Genomic DNA, 18,231 nt, shown 5'->3' with positions numbered 1-18,231 from the left:
TCTTTCTTTTCTTCCCCGTGGTGAATTGGAATTCTTGGTCATGCACTTCACTTTCGGCATCAATTGGAATCGAAACAAGCTCTGCCCTTTTGTGTCTTAATCGACTTATGATTGTATTGTTTGATGACTAGACATCCTCCTTATGGAAATATAGGTTATCATTGTCGGTCTCTCTCTGGCGTTTTTTATCCTTTACGTTCTATCATCTCAAAGTGGCATGACCCTCAATGCATTAAATATTTTATGTGGTAGTTTGGTTATAATAGATAGAGAAATGATATATGTACAAATATTATTGCTCTAACAAATTTGAGTGCATGTGGTACTTGTTCTTGTTGTAATACTTTGACGAACGCCCGTCTTTCGTGATTTGTGAGGATGTGTGTGACTTTTGGGATCCTCTCACTTTTTAGAGGATTATTGGAGAAAACTATTCGCCTTCGCTCTCCATGATTGACACTCTATTAAAATCGAACATTGGAGCTATTGATATTAATTGATTCCTCTTCTTTCGAATTACCGTTTGGTTTCTTTTGAAACTAATTTGGGGAGTTGGTCTCAGCCACAATATCATATTATCATCAATTAATTTTATTACCATTATTCCTGATACCTCTTCTAAGTCAATTTCCATCCAGTTTGGTCTGGTGAGCTTAATGTAGTCTGAAAAACTCCTCTCCTCATAATCTTTTTTAAAGCTTAATGTGGATGAAGTTCATAACTCGACAAACCTCTTTTCCTACTGTATGGGTCTAATTAGAGATCAATTTATATTTATTTATTAAAGGATTATATTGCTGCATTGAAACCCCTCTACTACTTCACCAGACGAATTATTAATGTTAAACTGTGACGGTAATTGAAATTGAGGCACCGTCAATTGCACCATCTATAATATGAACCGGATCAAATACATACACATACTAATGACATTTGGTTATGTTTCTTAAGCTGGGGCCTACGGCACAATAACTTGATCTACAACAACAAAAAATCAAATGGGATGTTAAAACATCTTTTGAAACTAATAATTAATCATTAAGAATCGATTCTTGTTATCATTGACTGAGATCCAAACCACTTCTTTTTATGGAAAATGCTTTCCACGTTAATAGACTTTTAACGGGTCGCTATGCTATACGGTTGTCAGCTTTGTTTCATCAAGACTGTAGACAGTGCATGTTTCAGATTACATGCCAACATAAACCTCCGGAAATTAAGACCTAGCCACACTCGAGAGATGTCATATTCTCTTAGGTACATAGGTTAGGTCGAATGAAGTGTTGCAACTATCCGTGCACTTTGTTTAGCACTACTATCCTGATTTGTAAGGTTGGTTTGGTGTTACTATCTTTCACTCTCAAGTAAGTTACTAATAATGATAATAATGCAGAGGAGTAGCACACAAATCAATAAGCATACAAAAGTACTCGTTAGTGGAACAATCATTGAACATGATAGAACCTATTCCACACTACAGCTTGGACGCACGTTCTAAAGCTATAACCCTTTATTGTACTTGCAAACACAAAGGGCTATGAGAACCATTTTTTGTCCAATTCCCAGCCTGCCTGCTTGCTATGAACCATTAGGTTGGGACAATGCTTTGCTGGACCCCAAATTCCCCAAAAGGTTAATCTCAGAATTCTGGACTTAATCTGAGTGTGTTAAGTTAAACTCCCATTTTAGTGCTGTATACAGATAGCAGAAGGAATTCCAAACTGACCCAGAACACATGATTTGTTTATTGACATCAAGATTCAAGTTTTTATGCAACCAAGGGACCATAGGTCTCTGACTTTCCAGCAGCTAGCATTTGGTCTCTCTTTTATGCAGTCCAGAAACATTTGTCATGGACCCAAGGCTGCACTAAAACCACACCTCCTTCAACTTCCAGTTTTTGGTTTTCATCAAAAGGAGGCTTCCTTGAATTGAATCTTATCACCACAGGTTGTAGACTCCTGAGATCAACCAAGCACAACAAACCAGTCAATGATTTGTACTTAAAATATGTAATGTTTGTCAAACCCCCTTTTCTTTTATTTATGCCTAACAAATGCTATTAAAAAGGCAAAAACACAATCTGTTATAAAAAACCTAATCCTCACAATCTCGGCCATTTACCTTCATAATTAAAAATAGGAGATAAAGATGTTGAAGTTAGCAATTATATTCTATGCTTGCTATTCAAAATAAAAAATCTAATCCTCACAATCTCAGCCATTTACCTTCATAGTTAAAAATAGGAGATAAAGATGTTGAAGTTAGCAATTATATTCTATGCTTGCTATTCAAACCAGGAAAAACACTTGTCAAACATGGAATGCAAAATAATAATAATCCCCCAACAACAATAGCAGCCACAAGTTATATTTTGTATGACATAATACAATACAAACCATATGCTCTGTAGTATACTAATCCTCGTATAGTAAAACTCGTTACAAAGACTCAGGCTGATAAATAACCGATTATGTATCATTGATGACAACAACAGTAGTTCCAGTACCTAAGAATGAGAATCGGCGAATCGGCATTCCAAATAGTCCATTCTGGTGTTTGACATATTTTACCATCATTTTTGCTTTGCTGCCGCCTGCATTAGAAACAAGTCAAGAAAACAGGTAAGATATAAACAACCGAGGTCATATAAATTATAAAGTATTACTGTTATACGGCAATGGAACACACAGATTGTACAGAGAAGAGACGACCAGTTTTTTGTTCATCAAAATTGGTTCCTAATGTAACCCTAAGATAATGTCTGATAGACAGATAACTAGAATAGAACAAAACCGAAAATGGTGTGTGACCCGGCAACAAGTATATAGCAACAAATCCGAAAATGGTGTGTCCAGTTTATTTGTTGATAAGGCTCAATTTCGTCATCTTCACTAGAGTTTGTTATTGAATAGCATCGTTACAAGAATAAATATTTATTTATAAATACCAGAAAACTATCAATTGCAAAGAGCTGATGAAGTTGTCTTATTATCCTTACAGAATTCAGAATTCCCCCTCAATTTGGTTGCTATATAACTGATGTTGGGCTATATGGATTAATATTTATCACAATTATTATTATACTTAAATAATTAAAAAGCAAAAACACTCAAATTCCATTGGCTTCAACTACAGTAACCAAAATACGAAACTGAAATCCAAGGGCAGTATAAACCCTTTTAATACCAAGTGTATGGAAAATAATACAAAACTCGCTTTGATGTGTAGATTTAAACAATGTTGTCAAATAGTGGTTTTGCGGGTGGCTTCTAGGGTGAATTATAAACAAAAACAATAACATGTGTATTTTTCCACACACGATCCCTTGTCCCTAGCCCCATCTCTCTCACGTTTGGCTCAGTCACTTTGACGAGTTCCACAATGCTGTTAAAACCCCCAAACCGTTCACCACCACCAGAACCTCCCTTCTAAAACAGATTCATTCAAATTGTTATATTTTAAAAACGCTTCTTTTCCTAAACAAAAAACTGTTGCTACTTCACCGTCTCACTTTGAAATCCATGAACACCCTTTCTCAAATTTGGTTTTGATTCAAAGAGAAAATGAGATCTGTGGTTTGTAATGGCGATAACACAAATCGGGTCGATCGCATAACTCATTAACTCACGTTGCTGTTTGATGCTTGTGAAATTAACAAATAAAAAAAAAGGAAACAGTTGTTGCGTGTTCATTTTTCAAAGTTGGGAAATGAGAATGTGAAAAGGGTGGCCAAGTGTCTATTAATGGGAAAAAGGGGAAGCAAGCGGGGGTGGGATGGGAGGCGAGAGAAGAAAGATGCAATCTAGTGTATAATGTGTATACATTAATTTAATGGCTCTCAATTATTATTCCTAGAGGTTCACCAGTGACGGACTTCTTTGAACCCTCACCCTAGAATTCACTGGTTTTCCATAGCTGAAGTTCAAATAATTGCTATTGTTCTGCGATATGCTACTAAATACAAAATGTTGTAAAATAGTGATATTGACTATAGCATAGCAGCACTATAGCACTTTCACATAGCAGAATTGGATAAACCCGCTATTTTCCGCGAACTTGGATCAACAACATTTGATTTTAAAAAGTATACCAAAACCTAATGATTCACATTCACTACTTAACACATGACCAATAACGTAAGTTAAATCCAGATGCTACCTGACATAAATGATGTAAGAAAGCTGGTATCATATTGAACTTTAACGCGATCATTCATTAACTCAATAGAAGGAAAAATAAAACGGGAAAAATATTAAAACAGGAAAAGTGTACAAGCAAATGGCATACCTTTTGCAGTTTCATAAGAACAGAATCCTCAAAAGCTTGATAACCAGCCCCAACTAATTTACTCGGTGCTTCAGGCTCGACAGACTTTGAAGCACCCCAAGAATCTGCTGGCATTGCAGGTTTAAGAGGTAAAACCAACAACGGATTCGCAAGATGACCAATCACATTTCCAATTGTAGCAACCTGGAGAAGGAAAAAAAAAAAACACAATCACAAATCAGCGAATCACAACAACAACAACAAAACCTTAAACCCTCAACATAGCAACATAAATTGATCAAAAACAATCAACCTCATTCGAAGCAAACTCCAACTAAATTTACATCACTGATCAGCAAAAACAACCCAGCACCATTAGAAACTCCAACAAAACTTAAAATTCCCAAACGCCAAAACCCTTTTAAATGATTATTCATTCTCTAAACCTAATAATTTAAAAATTCAAAATTTAAAAAAATTAAATAAGAAACTTACAGCTCCTTGTTTAGTAGCCATGACAACAAGAGCAGAACCCTTTTTCTTGCTGCCTTTAATAACAACATCTTCAACTTCACCGAATTTCGAAAACAATTCCCTCAATTTATCCGCTGAATAATCTTCACCGACCTTTTCCCACGAAACCTTCAAAACCTTTTCTTGATCAACACCACCGCCATCACCACCACCACCACCACCGGAAGAAGCGTTTTCTTTCTTCACACCCAAATCAGCTCCCGCTTTCTTCGCATGCATAGCACGAATCCTGGCAATCTCTTCCTTCAACTTCTTAGCAATCCTATCCTCCTCTTCTCTCCCTCTCGCCGCAGAATCAGGCGAAAAAGCATCACGCTCTCTCTTTTCAAGATCGGAAACCATTTTACGGCGTTTTCCATCGCGCTGAGATTCACGGCGTTGATTTTCGAGCTTGACACGAAGAAGATCGTCGAATAATTTTCGAGCTTTTTCATCTTTGAGGATATCGTAGGAAGTTCGAAGTTGTTGGAAATTGGCGGCGGCGTTGGGGTCATCGGGGCGTTTGTCGGGGTGGAGTTCAAGGGCTTTGGATTTGTAAGCTTTGTTGATATCTTTTTGGGTTAGGTTGGAACCTTCTTCGCCGGAAGGTAACCCTAGCACCGTGTAGTGATCGATGTTTGTGTCCATTGCTTTGTTTCCACGGTGTGTTTGTTTGCCGTGGAGAGAAGAACGGTGTATTTTTATTGGACGGACATAAATTTGATCAAAATTGTGAAATTTAATTTAATTTTTTTTCCTTCAAATTTTTTTTAATTTTTTTAACCCTCCGATTTTGATAAATAAAGTATGGGTAAAATTACTTTATCAAAACCAAATTTCGATATCCTTAAATGATTTAAATTTTGGTAAAAGTTCATTAACCACTCGACCGCAATCATTTGGTTAAGAAATTCAATTATTTGATTAGGTGAGTAAAATATAATTATTCCTTCAAAAAAATTATAAATTAAAACATTTTTAACCAAAAAATATTTTAAAAATTATACCAAAGTTTTTTTTTCCTTTTCAAAAGCTCAAAATTTATTATCTATTTGTTTTTTTATATAATTCAACTATTGATTTTGAGGTTTAAAAACTACTTTAAAATTAAATTCTTAAAAAAAAAATTAAAGATAAAAATAAGAACTTTGAGTTAAAGTTTGTTTGGTAATAGCTATTTTTTAAAACTTTAAAAATAAATTTTAAACTAAAAAGAATTGGTTATTGTTTATTTTTCGCACCAATAACTTTTTTTATTTTTGAAGAAATAACTTTTTTTACTATATATTATCATAATTGAATGAACAGTAAAAGATTTTGATTATTATGCGCTAAATAAAAAATATCATATGCTTTCCTAAAAATAAAAAATAAAAACAAATATCATATGCTTAATTGTATAAGAAGATTCGATTCCACCTTAATAAATAACATATATACATTACACACACATAATGGGATCATGCTATAAATAAGAATATCAATCAATTCTTCAAGTGCTACAATATTTTTAAAACACTCGTGAGTTTTCTAAATTTATCATATCAAAATTGTAGTTCAATTATAAATCAACAGACTAATGTGAATGCCCGAATCTTTAACTAGGGTTATTGGATTAGATTGTACAAATCTCAATTGTGTTGGTGAGGTGGAAGAATTCTCATGGTTTCTTCGAGTTTATTATGTAATAAAAATAAAAATAAAAAAAGCTTAATTGCATTTTTGGCCCCTATCTTTTCAAAAATTGTGATTTTGGCCCCTTAACTAATTAAAATACAAAACAGCCCCCTATGTATTGGATCTTTGGCAGTTTTGGCCCCCAAGACCACTTTTGACTTAGTCTTCGCTGACATGGCACCCATATCCCTTAAGTGAGGTGCCACGTGTCAACCATTGTGGGTGCCAGTCAATGAAGACTAAGTCAAAAGTGGTCTTGGTGCCAAAACTGACAAAGATCCAATACATAGGGGGCTGTTTTGTATTTTAATTAGTCAGGGGGCCAAAATCGCAATTTTTAGAAAGATAGTGGGCCAAAAGTGCAATTAAGCCAAAATCATCGATATTTTCTCTTACGAAATTTCACCTTTGAATTCAATAAAATTTTAATTCATAAAAAAAAAATGTTCTACCCTAAATTAAAACATATTTTGATAGAAAAGTAATACGTCGTTAGTAGATTATCTAACGAGTACAACATCAATGCTCATACATCTTATCTCTTTTAGTACCCAATTTTGTCTCATTATCCAACACTTATTTTCTCAATCGTAAAATCCCACTTAGTATAAAAGAGAAACTTTTCAAGACGTGCAAATTGTCGAAACAATCGAATATGTCGATGTTGTTATCTTCCTTCAGATCATTCCCTTAAAAATCTGAAGAAGAAACAAGACCCATCACGGTGTTCACAACCATACACTTAGGTTCTGTTTGGATTGATGGAACAGAATGGAATAGAGCAGAATGGATTGGAACGGAGCGAAATTGGAATAGAGATTCCATTCCATTGTTTGGGTATTTCACGATGGGGCGGAATAAAATTACCATTCCATTGCTTTGAAAGTGAACGGAACAGAACAAATTATAACTTTTTTATTCCATTTTTACCCCTATTAATAAAAAGGGTTAATTAAGTTTTTGGTCCCTGTAAATATCAGCAGTTTTGTTTTTAGTCCCTATAAAAATAAATCACACTTTTTAATCCCTACAAAATTTTCCGTTAGTGTTTTTAGTCCTTATAAAATTTCCGTCAGCATTTTTAGTCCCTGTCAAAAATTTTCATCAACATTTTTGGTCCCTAAAAGGCTTAACAAAAATGTCATAGGGACTAAAAAATGTGATTTTATTTTGTAGGGACTAAAAACAAAATTATAAATATTTATAGGGACTAAAAATGTAATTAACTCTAATAAAAAATATACTTTACAAGAAAGAAATGTATTTCAAAAATATATTTATTTCATAAAAATGATTTGTTCATATAAATATATATTTATATTGTTTGTTCTTTTATATGTGTATATGAAACTTTATTTAAAATATTTATTTGCATTTCAAAAAAAATGCATATTGTTCAACATGTTTTATATATAAAAAAAATAAAAAATTGAAACAAGCATCCGTAAAATTGAAGTAAGAAAAAAGAGCAGCTTTAGAAGATGGTCAATGCATTAGTTCAAAGATTAAACAAATTAGTCAGAACAAATTAAAACGAGAAAAAAGATCAAATGAAAATTGAGGCATGAGGTACTGTGCAGAATTGAAAGTAGAGAGGCAAGTTAAAAATATAAATATGAAACAAACATCACCCAGAAAAATACATTTAGCTGGGACTTTTCTTTTTTTGAAGGAACTGGGAATCATACTGGCCAAATAAATAGCACGAAGAAGAAAATAGCATGTGGATAAAAAATAAAATGAGGACAAAATAGTAAATAATTTGTCATTTAATTAGGTTAATATATCATTCCATCCCATACCCTTTAAATTGGAGGGGGAAGCAAAATGAGAGTAAGTGATGGAATAGGGTGGAATGGATACCATCAAGTTCCATCCCATTTCATTATTTTTTTAAATATCCAAACAATGGAACATAATGTCATTCCATCACATAGCACTCCATTCCATCCAATACCACCGATCCAAACAAAGCCTTATGAAATGCGTTACTTAACAGTGTTCTTTATGGTTTAACTTCACGTTGTTCTTCTTGTATAAAATGAAGTTAAATGTTTTGATAAAGAACTAGTGTGTTAATCAATAAAAGCTTTTCTTAAAAAGGTCTTTTAAGTTGAATGGTCAAATGAAAATAATTTTTCAAAAAGGAAAACAAAATTCAAACATCTCTTTCTTGTGTTTTGTCTGTCTTCAATTGGTATTGGAGCTTTGATCTCTTGACTTGACACTTAACAGTGTGATAGTAGAGGCAAATACAAGTGTAAAGGATTAAAAGCATCCACCCTCACTTCGAGATTAAATATGTTACTTTTTTTCTCCCCATTTAACATTAAGTGTTTCCTTCAACAACAACAAAAAAGAGTGTTGCCCCACTAAAATCAATGATGTTTCAAACACATTGGTTTAAATAAAATAAAAAGTTTGTGTATCTTATAAAGTAAAGATTTCGATAAGAAGCTCGTCAAAGTCAACTATTTTAGACGAGAGTGTGACATGAGGTTAGGGAACATTTGGAATATGCGATGAATGAAGGGGATGGTTTGATCAACGATTGTGGCAAAGGATCGAAGACGGTTGGTCATGGAGAGAGACAATTATGGTGTGTTTGGATCCATGGATAGATTAAAGAAAGAAAGGCTATAGGGAAAGAAAGGTTGTGGACACGGTTCCTTTCCACCCTTTGGCAACACATAAAAAAGATGTGGAAAGAAAGTTTTGAGGTGGGACCCACGCTCAAAACCTTTCCACACATCCATGAACGGAAACATGCAAAAGGCACCAATTTCATGAGAAAAGTCCAAAATAGCCTTGATTATATTAGAGAAATGATATTTGTACATCCATTTTATAACAATTTTTGGACAACTTTCTCTCTCATACTCACATGATGCTCTTTTCCTCTCTTCATTTTTCTCTCTCCATTATTTTTGGCCAATAAGAAGAGAGAAAAACAATGTTGTCATGAAAGTTGTCATCAAATGGATGTACATATATCACTACTCATTATATTATTAGCATTGTGCCATTTTTTAAGGCATTAAAACGTTGCATCATGTACAAGCATACTAGGCAATTTATGATTTTGACACATACTTTACAAAAAAATTCTCCCAGCGTAATTTTTTTATAATTATTATATCTAAATTAAAATATATTTTAATATGTAGATAAAATATTTAATTTAAAATGACATGTAGCTAATACTTTTCAAGGATGTAATTGTCCTTTTACAAATATACACATCATTCTTTCCTTCCACTTTCTATTCACTTTCTTTTATACTACCAAACAACCACAAAAATCTTCTTACTTTCCACTATCATTCTTTCCTTATACTTCCATTCCTTTCCTTAAACATTCTTCTGCAAACCAAACATACCCTTAGAAACGATAGAAAGAGACTTTAAAATGGGGTCCCTTAGTGATGATAGAAAGAGACTTTAAAATGGGGTTGTCACCCAGGAAGATTTTGAAGATGCACCCCCAATTCCCATATGATACCGTCATTGTTAGAGACTCGAAAATTTCTCTCAATTCATTCTCTGGTCAATCCCATTATATCTACAAAGAACTAAGGTTGATACGAACATCGTCTATGACACTACTAATGTCAAAAGCTTAGGATGCCGACACAAATACATTTATACTTGTCATGATTAAATAATATATAAACATATTTTACAAATCATGAGTGAAAATTTACATATGCATGTAAATTGTGCAATTTATTTCATTAAAAAATGATAATATAAAATAAAATATGTTAAGACAAATACAACAACCAGGTCTTACTTCACTAAGTGAGATGACTACATGAATCAAACAATATCATTGTGATTTATAAAAGCGTGTCTTTCTCTAACTCACTTATCTCAAGATCTTTCATAAATGGGTTGGATAAAGACATGATTTTTATAGATCACCAAGACATCGTTTGATTCATGTAGTCGATTTCACTTAATAGGATATAACTTCTTGATGTTAAGACATCATCATCCTTAAATATTGCAACTTTAACTAAAAAATAACCATTCAGAAACATATATTTACTGAGGGGTGTTATTTGAACAACCAATTTGGTGACAACTTATTTGACAACCATATTTTACAAAGAAAAAAATGGTATTGGCACGGAAAGCATAACAATAGAGAGATAAAGTAAAATGTAATGTGAGTATGAGAGAAAAAGTTGTTACAAAAGTTGTCACTGAATGGATGTTGAAATATCATTTCACATATTTATTTGATTAAAGGAAGAGGAATTGAGAAACAAATATTGATCTAATAATAGAGAATTACACCGTCTTAACATATTTTATGAGGTGTGTCAACAAAAGAAACACATTTTATCGGGAAAATTCAAGCTGAAGCAAAACCTGCAAAGGAACTCAGTGTGATATCTATGGCAGGGTCAGAAGGATTCGTTGAAGCTGATAATGCAGAAGCCATTATTACTAGAATTGAACACAAAACCCGAAAGATCGAAACCTTACTCAAACAGTAACTCTCTCTCTCCCTCTCTCTCTCTCCATCTTATGAACATCAAATTTTCATTTTTGTGATGAATCAAATGCTGAATTTGAATTAATTATGGTTTTTTTTTTTTATGCAAATTCAGGCATAAACCCGTGGAAGCCCTTAAAACTGCCCTTGAAGGAACCTATGCCATGACTAGTGATGAGCGTTGCAAGGTTTCTCCCTTTGTCTATTTTTATGCATTTTTCCAGAAAAAAAAAATTATACTCTATTACTATTTTGTGTTTTATTTGATTTGGGTTGTTAGAACTGAAACATTGTTTTAGCTATTGTTACTTTAGAGCTATGTAGCACCACACTTTGGATTGAAGACATATTTTCACTGTCTGACACAAACACGTCGCTGGCACATGTGATTACATTCATTATGTCATTTTTTCAAATAGTTACCGGTGTCAATGTCATGTTCAATGTCTGTGTTTGTGTCGGTGTTTCATTGATTTAGAGTTATGTACAATTGGAGTTTCCAAATGACTTTAAGACAACAACTTAGGGCATGTTTCAATTGGCTTATTTGAGCTTATATACTGACATATGTTTTGCGAGACTGTTTAAGAGAACTTATAAAAATGGCTTATGACAGCTCTTTTCAGCTTATTTTCATAAGTTCTTCAAGATAGCTTATAACTTATACAAAAACAATTTAACTTTATTTTATCTTTTGCTTTACAAATAGCTTTTAAATAAGTGTTTATCATGATAATCCAATCACAATAAGCGTTTGTGCTATAAGCTACAAATAAGTTGTTTATCCAAACAGGACCTTATTGATGCTGAAGAAACAAAAAGTTTTATTTTTTTTAGCTGATTTCCTCCGGTAAATACTTGTTTGTTTTTTTTAACTTCAGTTGCAGTTTAAAGATTTATAATTTATTGAATTCACAGTATATTTCTCATGCTTCTTTTTTTTCTTTTCAATTTCGGTAGTCGGCACATTGGATCGTTGTGCATAGAGCAATAATGGCTATAAAAGATGTGGATGGGATGCTTTCTTCCTTGGAGCCTGAGTACTATGATATCCTAATGAAGTGAGTGGTGACATATTTGTTTGAGTTTATTTTTACATGTCTGTTTGGATAGATTCTCATTCTTTTTACATGATAATAATCTGAGATTTATAGTTTGTGCTCATTGTAGCTAGGATTCCTTGCATTCCACCTATAGAAACTTAAGTCACAAACATCCTCAAGTTTGCCTTTCCTATCTTGACATGCATTTAGCTATTGACTTTTTATTTGGGAAGAAAAACTTTAAACAATCACAATGGACTCAAAATTATTTGTCTTGCTTTTTCCATTTCATTCATTAGACAGATAGAGGTGTGTAACATGTAATATCGTTGCAAGCATGGACTTCCTAGCATGCTTTGTGCTGCACTGAAGCAACTACCGCTAGATATGGAATCTGGAACTATATTATTAAATATAAATAATTTCTATTTTTATTTTATTTCACTAGTGGAATGATAGTTTGATGGCAAACTTATAACGTGGGTATGAACAGTGTTAAAACAATTAATTACCATGCTGCTGGTTTTATGAGAGAATATCTTATTTTATTGAGAACAAGAGTTTGGCTTTATATAGCCTTACACATAATTCAAAAATGGAAAGCATGAGAATAGATGCAACCACATTACAAGCCTTATAATGTGTAGACTATGTCCCAAGAGAAAAACTAAGTCATACTTCCTAATAATAGAAATAGATTAAATATAACCACAACATAATCTAACAAACAGCACTAAGGAACACTTAACTAAGTTGCAAATTCATCGGAGTATCAAGTTAAGAGGAAAAGGACAGTATCTTAATATTTTCTTCACTGTTGCAATTTTATTTTTGAACTTTTCTGGCTCTGTAATATCTATTGTATGTCTTTGTCCAAAAACATACAACCATCTTGATGGATCAAAAAGGACTTATAGGTAAAAGATCCTGATCGATTTGACGTCCAAATAGCCGTCCACGCTTTACTTTGAAAAGCCTCAGCAGCCTCATAGCATATATTCAGCAAGTAATCAATCATCTTGAGAGATTCGAAAAGGATATTGAACATTAGGGGAGAGTCAACTCTGTCTCTCTCTCCCCAACTAAGCACCTTGTGAAATGTAGTAAAACTAACATACCCCCTATGTAGCCAATTCATTCTCTTCTAGCTGATTTATACATCAAATATCCGATCATCGGAAGCTAACCTGTAGAAGGCATCCCATTTGCAATAAAACCTCACGCATTATAGAAAATCCTCTTATAGGTAAAATCATACTTATTCACTCATTCAGTCCTATAAGTTTAATCATTCACGCAGTCAAGTCTCCTATAGGTTCAATCACTCAGAATGTAGTATAATCTTGTGAACTGTTTGTTGGACTCTTCAGGTGGTGAATCTCATGATGCTTAATTTCTTTCCAATTCTGCTTAGTTCTTAAAGTTGGTTGCTTAAAAAAATAACAAATACTCTGTTCATTATTGTTGGAAAGTCCGCCTTCATTGCGGTCTGCCCCTGGCCGCCTAATTGCGGTATTTGAGTTTCCTTCAACACCTTCATTGTGTTGGGTTTGAAGGGGTGGATTTAGTCCCACATTGCTTAGAGATATGGCCTGTGTAACTTTCAAAACGTGTGTTGAGTGTTGAGAATTTAGAATAAGATCATAGTTAAAACATTGCAAACTCGAATTATATTCTAGAATGCATACTTATTCCTACTTATAGGATACATATGCTTGAGCAGTTGAGTATAGTATTAGCTGCTTTTGATTCAGATTGTCATATTTTCACTTTATATCTCTAGTATAACATTAAATGTGATGAACCGGTGTGACAAGTTTTATGTTGTCATTGCCAACTCTTATCACTGTGTTAATTGGTACTGAAGTGATGAAAATTTATTCCATTATATGATGACATGACAACTTATGTATCTAAAATGGTAGCTTAAATTAAAGGCTATAATTTGTTTGAACAAAATTTCAAAATTGTTATATAAAAGTCGGAATTCTGTGTAAATGACGAGTCTCTGATTTTTTAAGAAAGTTAAGCAAGTATGATTACTGATATAGTAGATAAGTTATGGTTGCTATTGTAGATACAATAATCTATGATATTTCTTGATTTCCATCTCTATTATTTGTCCTAAGTGGTTGTTATTCTCCATACACAGGTATTTATATAGAGGCTTATCCACTGGAGATCGTCCAACATGTGACCAATGTCTTCGGATTCATGAAAAATTGACAGAGAGAGCAGGCCATGGTTGCATTCTGCGTTTCTTGACTGATACTGTAAATACAGTTTAATTGCTTCTTCTTTTCCTTTTGATGTTTTGAGTTACCTTTTATCTTTGGTAATAATTCAGATGTTTGGTGGTTACTGTGAGTAAAACAAGTTTTGCCTCTAAATCACTGTCTGAACATTAGTGACAAAAGGTGGCTTTAACTCAGATTCAGTTTTAACCAAATCAATTATATAAAATTAAATATTTTCAAAATTACCTTTGAGAAAAAACTTAAACACAATTTTGAAAGTGATGCATTCAGCCAACTGGAATATGATATTTACAATACATGTGAGACCCACTTAGACATCACAATATTTTTTAATCTATTTATTTTATTTTATTTTAATAAGATATATATGAACCATAGAATAGTATGAACCACAAAATCTATCAATCTCAGAAAATTCAGACATTACCTGGATTTGCAGATTTGTTGATCTATGGTACTTTGGTTAACAGCTAATATCATTCTACTACACCCGATGTCAGTTGCTTGCAATCGAAGCTAACAGCTCTTGTTAGTTAGTTTGTTACAACTAACTTGATCCTTTGTATTTTGCTATCTATATAAAGCCAATTATGAATAGTTCTGGGTGTTGAATGAAGTTGAAAAATCAGAGTGATATTCATTTAGAGGAGAGGGAAAGCATGCATGAAAATCATCCAAAGAGGTGAATTTGCTAAGATCAAATCAAGGTTCACAATGAATCTTGATGGATGATCATTGTAATTTCTTCAATCATATAGTGAGCTTCAAGTCAGATCTTGTCCCCTAGATGTAGGAGTTCTACTAAAAAATGGGTTACCAAATTCTTGTATTCGTCTTTTTTATCTTCCTTTCTTGCGTTTCAATTTCGTTTGTTTCGTATAATTGTTTTATGCAATTTCGCAAATTCATCATTGATTTGTTGCATTAATCACTCGCAAATATAATAAACCACAAAAGTTCTATGCCTGCGCAATACAAAGGTCTCAATCTAGTTCAAATTACTTCAAACAAATGGATTGAGATTTTATTTAAATTTTACTCCTAAAATCTTTAGAAGATTTAAGTTAGTCCAAAGAAGATTTATAGAAAAACAAAAAGATTTGGTTCTACATTAATTTTTAACATCAAAATATTTCTTTATATATGTTAAATTTTTATAAATAAAAAAATTATCTCAATTTTTTAAAGTTTCATAATTAAAGTTTCAATTCATACCTCGAACCTCAACATAAGATTGAGGATTTCCATAATGAAAAAGAAAGATCTTTTTTTTTTAAGACGTCAAGAACCAAAGACCACGAGAGGAGGAATGAATCATGCAACCAAGTGATCTAAGGGAAATTGGCTAAGACACTCAATAGCAATAAACAAGCCAATAGAAAAAGAAGATTCAATATAATTACTAATAGTGTGTTTGGAGTGGCGTTTTATTTATCAAACTTGCGGCAAGGAATCACGGTATCCTAAAAGCTAAGAAACAAAGCTTCTGGATTTTCATGAAAGTAGATGTTTTGGACGTGGGTTTGGCTTTTCCACCGCCAAACCAAACAGCCTATAATTCTCAAATATTGCTAATAGTGTTGTTCGAGGAAAAGAAATAAAGTGTCAGAGTTTATATTTTAGGTTCGACAATCAATTATCAAATAACTAAATTTCAGTCATTTGGAGAGAGGAATAGAAATATAGCAAGTTTTGTATAAGAGATAATGAAACCATATGAAGTGCAAGATAATTGAAAGAAAATCAAAAGACAGTATTTAGAACAATGGCAAAATAGAACAACACAAATTGAATGGATAAAGTATCAACGCTAATATCTTTTTGGTGCATAAAAAAATAAATTAAACTGACATAAACTAAGTTGACAAGAAGAAGCAACAAATTGAAAAATAGACTTGTTTGCTTCATGATCATGATTAAAGAAAGTGGTTAATATCATAAACTCTCATGTTCCTTTCTCCTCTTCTTATTCATCTTTTTCAGTCTCCTTTCTTCGAGTTTCAACTCGGCTTCCCACTCCGCCTTCAAATCTTTCCACTTGTTCTCAAAACTATTACTAAACCTCGTAGCAATTTTGTGAACCTCATCCTTCCAAGGGTAAAGCAATCCATGAGATAATACAAACCTCATATCCTCAGCAAACTCATCTGGAGTTGAATATATATAACTTCAACTTGGCCTCGATATCCTTTAAACTCCTCGGCATTGACTTCACCTTTGACTCGTTCTCTAAACCCTTCAAAAACTTGATGTCGAGAGGTTTTTTGAAAGCCCATCCATCTCTTCCTTCAAACATTCTACTCACAATCACCCAACATTGCCTCCTCTTGCTATGGTTCCATTGGTTTCTTCACTTTCTCGATAACCTCTTTTGCACCTGCACCCTCTTTCTTTAAACCATCATTCTTGATCACCTTCTTGCAACCATCATCATCATTTGAGCGTTTGGTAGAAATCTTTGAATTTTCTTTGTCAAAAGTTTTTTGTGGGTGTTGATGATCACTAGTGGCAGAAATAGTCGTCGTTGTTGTTGGCTTTCGAGAAGAATGTTCCAATTTCATCCTCTTATTTTCTCCTTGAGAATGAGAACCATGAGGAAAATAGGGTTTTGAGTAAGCCATGTATAATCGAGTAACGCAGACAAGTACAAGGAAAAGAGTGAACAAAGTTTTGATGAAAGCAAAGTGGCACTATCGTTAAAAGAAAACAACATTGATCCTCTTTATATAGAGAAAACATGTAGCACTAATCAAATTATATAAAAAAAAAAAATCACATATTCTTTAAAGATTTGGACAGCTAGTAACTTTTTAATCCCAAAGATTTGGTTAAAAAATATATATACACCAAAATACTCTACAACTTAAAATTTAAACAAAACGAAAAAATATATATTTTGATAATTAAAGTGGGGCCGTGTTCAATCCTTAAGCATAAAAAAGGTTTAAGTCTGTTTTTTAAAGGAAAAAAAAAAGGTTTAAATAGGTTATTTCTAATTCTGGCTATTTTTAAAAGAAAATGATTTTTTTAAAAGAATTTCAATTTTAGCTTTGATCGTATATAACTCTCAGATAACCTCCTTCAAAAAAAAAAACTCTCAAATGACCATCAAATGGTTGGAAAAAACTTAAATAAAAATGCAAGCTATTGAAAGGCACAGATTTTAACAAGAACAATGCAAAGTGAAAAATAACTTGACAGGATCATAAAAAGCATTAAGTTATTGCCTCTTTGAAAGCAGAACTGAACTTCTGATTTACATTGGGTTTATATTTGTCCACGGCCAGTTATACTTTTTTTTCTTTGAAAGGACCAGTTATACTTTTTTATTTATATCTAATTAACGAAAAGACGGACAATTTTTATTGTGCTAACGTTTATGAATATTTTTTTTATGAAATTTTGATTTTGATTAAAACTAAAAATATAAATTCAAACTAACCATGATTATTTATTTGAATGATACCAATAATATAAAAAATATATATAATCTAAATTCTTAATTTTTTAATGACATAACAACAATCTTTTTGTTATAGAAAAAATTGTTTAGGAGTATAATTGGGATAATGAAAAAATAAGTATATATATATATATATACACACACTTTTTTTAAAGGAAGTATATATCCGTTGAGATCGATCCAAAGGTTATAATTTAACCCTCTCATCTCTCACAATAAAAACCTCTCACTTTTTTTTTTGAAGGAATAAAAACCTCTCACTTGATACACCCTCTCTCTCTATATATATATATATATATATATATATATAGGGAACTTCTATGGTACACCCACAATTTAAGGTGTGCCGGTACTCTTACTTCAAAAATTTATAAATTAACTATCATTTTTATGAAATAAAAAGTTATTTGTTGATATTTATATTTTAGAAAATATCATTTCATAAATATATATATATATATATATATATATATATATATATATATATCATTTCATTGTTTATAAA

General features: G+C 32.4%; 2 protein-coding genes across 4 annotated transcripts; one reads left to right on the top strand and one right to left on the bottom strand.

Annotated features, from left to right (window-relative positions):
- Window positions 1–1,365: 1,365 nt before the first annotated feature.
- On the bottom strand, window positions 1,366–5,503 carry LOC25485639 (dnaJ homolog subfamily C member 17). 2 transcript variants are annotated; one of them, XR_003007737.2, is made up of 4 exons: window positions 4,765–5,503; window positions 4,291–4,473; window positions 2,510–2,596; window positions 1,366–1,961 (listed from the first exon to the last, which is right to left on the bottom strand). XR_003007737.2 is itself a non-coding variant. In XM_013614895.3 (3 exons), the coding sequence occupies exons 1-3, from the start codon at window positions 5,428–5,430 to the stop codon at window positions 2,576–2,578; spliced, it is 870 nt and encodes a 289-aa protein (XP_013470349.1). In that variant the 5' UTR covers window positions 5,431–5,503; the 3' UTR covers window positions 2,291–2,575. The 2 variants fall into 2 exon arrangements, 1 of the variants encoding a protein (XP_013470349.1); XM_013614895.3 differs by lacking the exon at window positions 1,366–1,961 and having other exon boundaries at window positions 2,291–2,596.
- A 5,255-nt stretch (window positions 5,504–10,758) lies between these two features.
- LOC25485638 (actin-related protein 2/3 complex subunit 5A) lies at window positions 10,759–15,129 on the top strand. Of its 2 annotated transcripts, XM_039830050.1 has the most exons (5): window positions 10,759–10,959; window positions 11,078–11,150; window positions 11,923–12,023; window positions 14,158–14,278; window positions 14,703–15,129. In XM_039830050.1, exons 1-5 carry the CDS (start codon window positions 10,862–10,864, stop codon window positions 14,709–14,711), a joined length of 402 nt encoding a protein of 133 aa, XP_039685984.1. In that variant the 5' UTR covers window positions 10,759–10,861; the 3' UTR covers window positions 14,712–15,129. The 2 variants fall into 2 exon arrangements, with proteins under 2 accessions (XP_039685984.1, XP_013470348.1); XM_013614894.3 differs by lacking the exon at window positions 14,703–15,129 and having other exon boundaries at window positions 14,158–14,478.
- Window positions 15,130–18,231: the final 3,102 nt, after the last annotated feature.

Source organism: Medicago truncatula, chromosome 1, assembly GCF_003473485.1.
Source record: "Medicago truncatula cultivar Jemalong A17 chromosome 1, MtrunA17r5.0-ANR, whole genome shotgun sequence".
Taxonomy (NCBI): Eukaryota; Viridiplantae; Streptophyta; class Magnoliopsida; order Fabales; family Fabaceae; genus Medicago; species Medicago truncatula.
Note: the sequence above shows the minus strand (reverse complement) of the source record. Positions and strands in the feature narration are given on the sequence as shown.

Bases quoted from the DNA above. Each gene is read 5' to 3' on its own strand.
- LOC25485639 (XM_013614895.3), bottom strand. From the start codon at position 5,430: ATGGACACAAACATCGATCACTACACGGTGCTAGGGTTACCTTCCGGC. The intron at 4,474-4,764 runs GTAAGTTTCTTA...TTCCTTCTCCAG, and splicing joins TGGCTACTAAACAAGGAGCT to GTTGCTACAATTGGAAATGT. The intron at 2,597-4,290 runs GTATGCCATTTG...TTTCTAATGCAG, and splicing joins TTCTTATGAAACTGCAAAAG to GCGGCAGCAAAGCAAAAATG.
- LOC25485638 (XM_013614894.3), top strand. From the start codon at position 10,862: ATGGCAGGGTCAGAAGGATTCGTTGAAGCTGATAATGCAGAAGCCATT. The intron at 11,151-11,922 runs GTTTCTCCCTTT...CAATTTCGGTAG, and splicing joins CTAGTGATGAGCGTTGCAAG to TCGGCACATTGGATCGTTGT. The intron at 12,024-14,157 runs GTGAGTGGTGAC...CTCCATACACAG, and splicing joins TACTATGATATCCTAATGAA to GTATTTATATAGAGGCTTAT.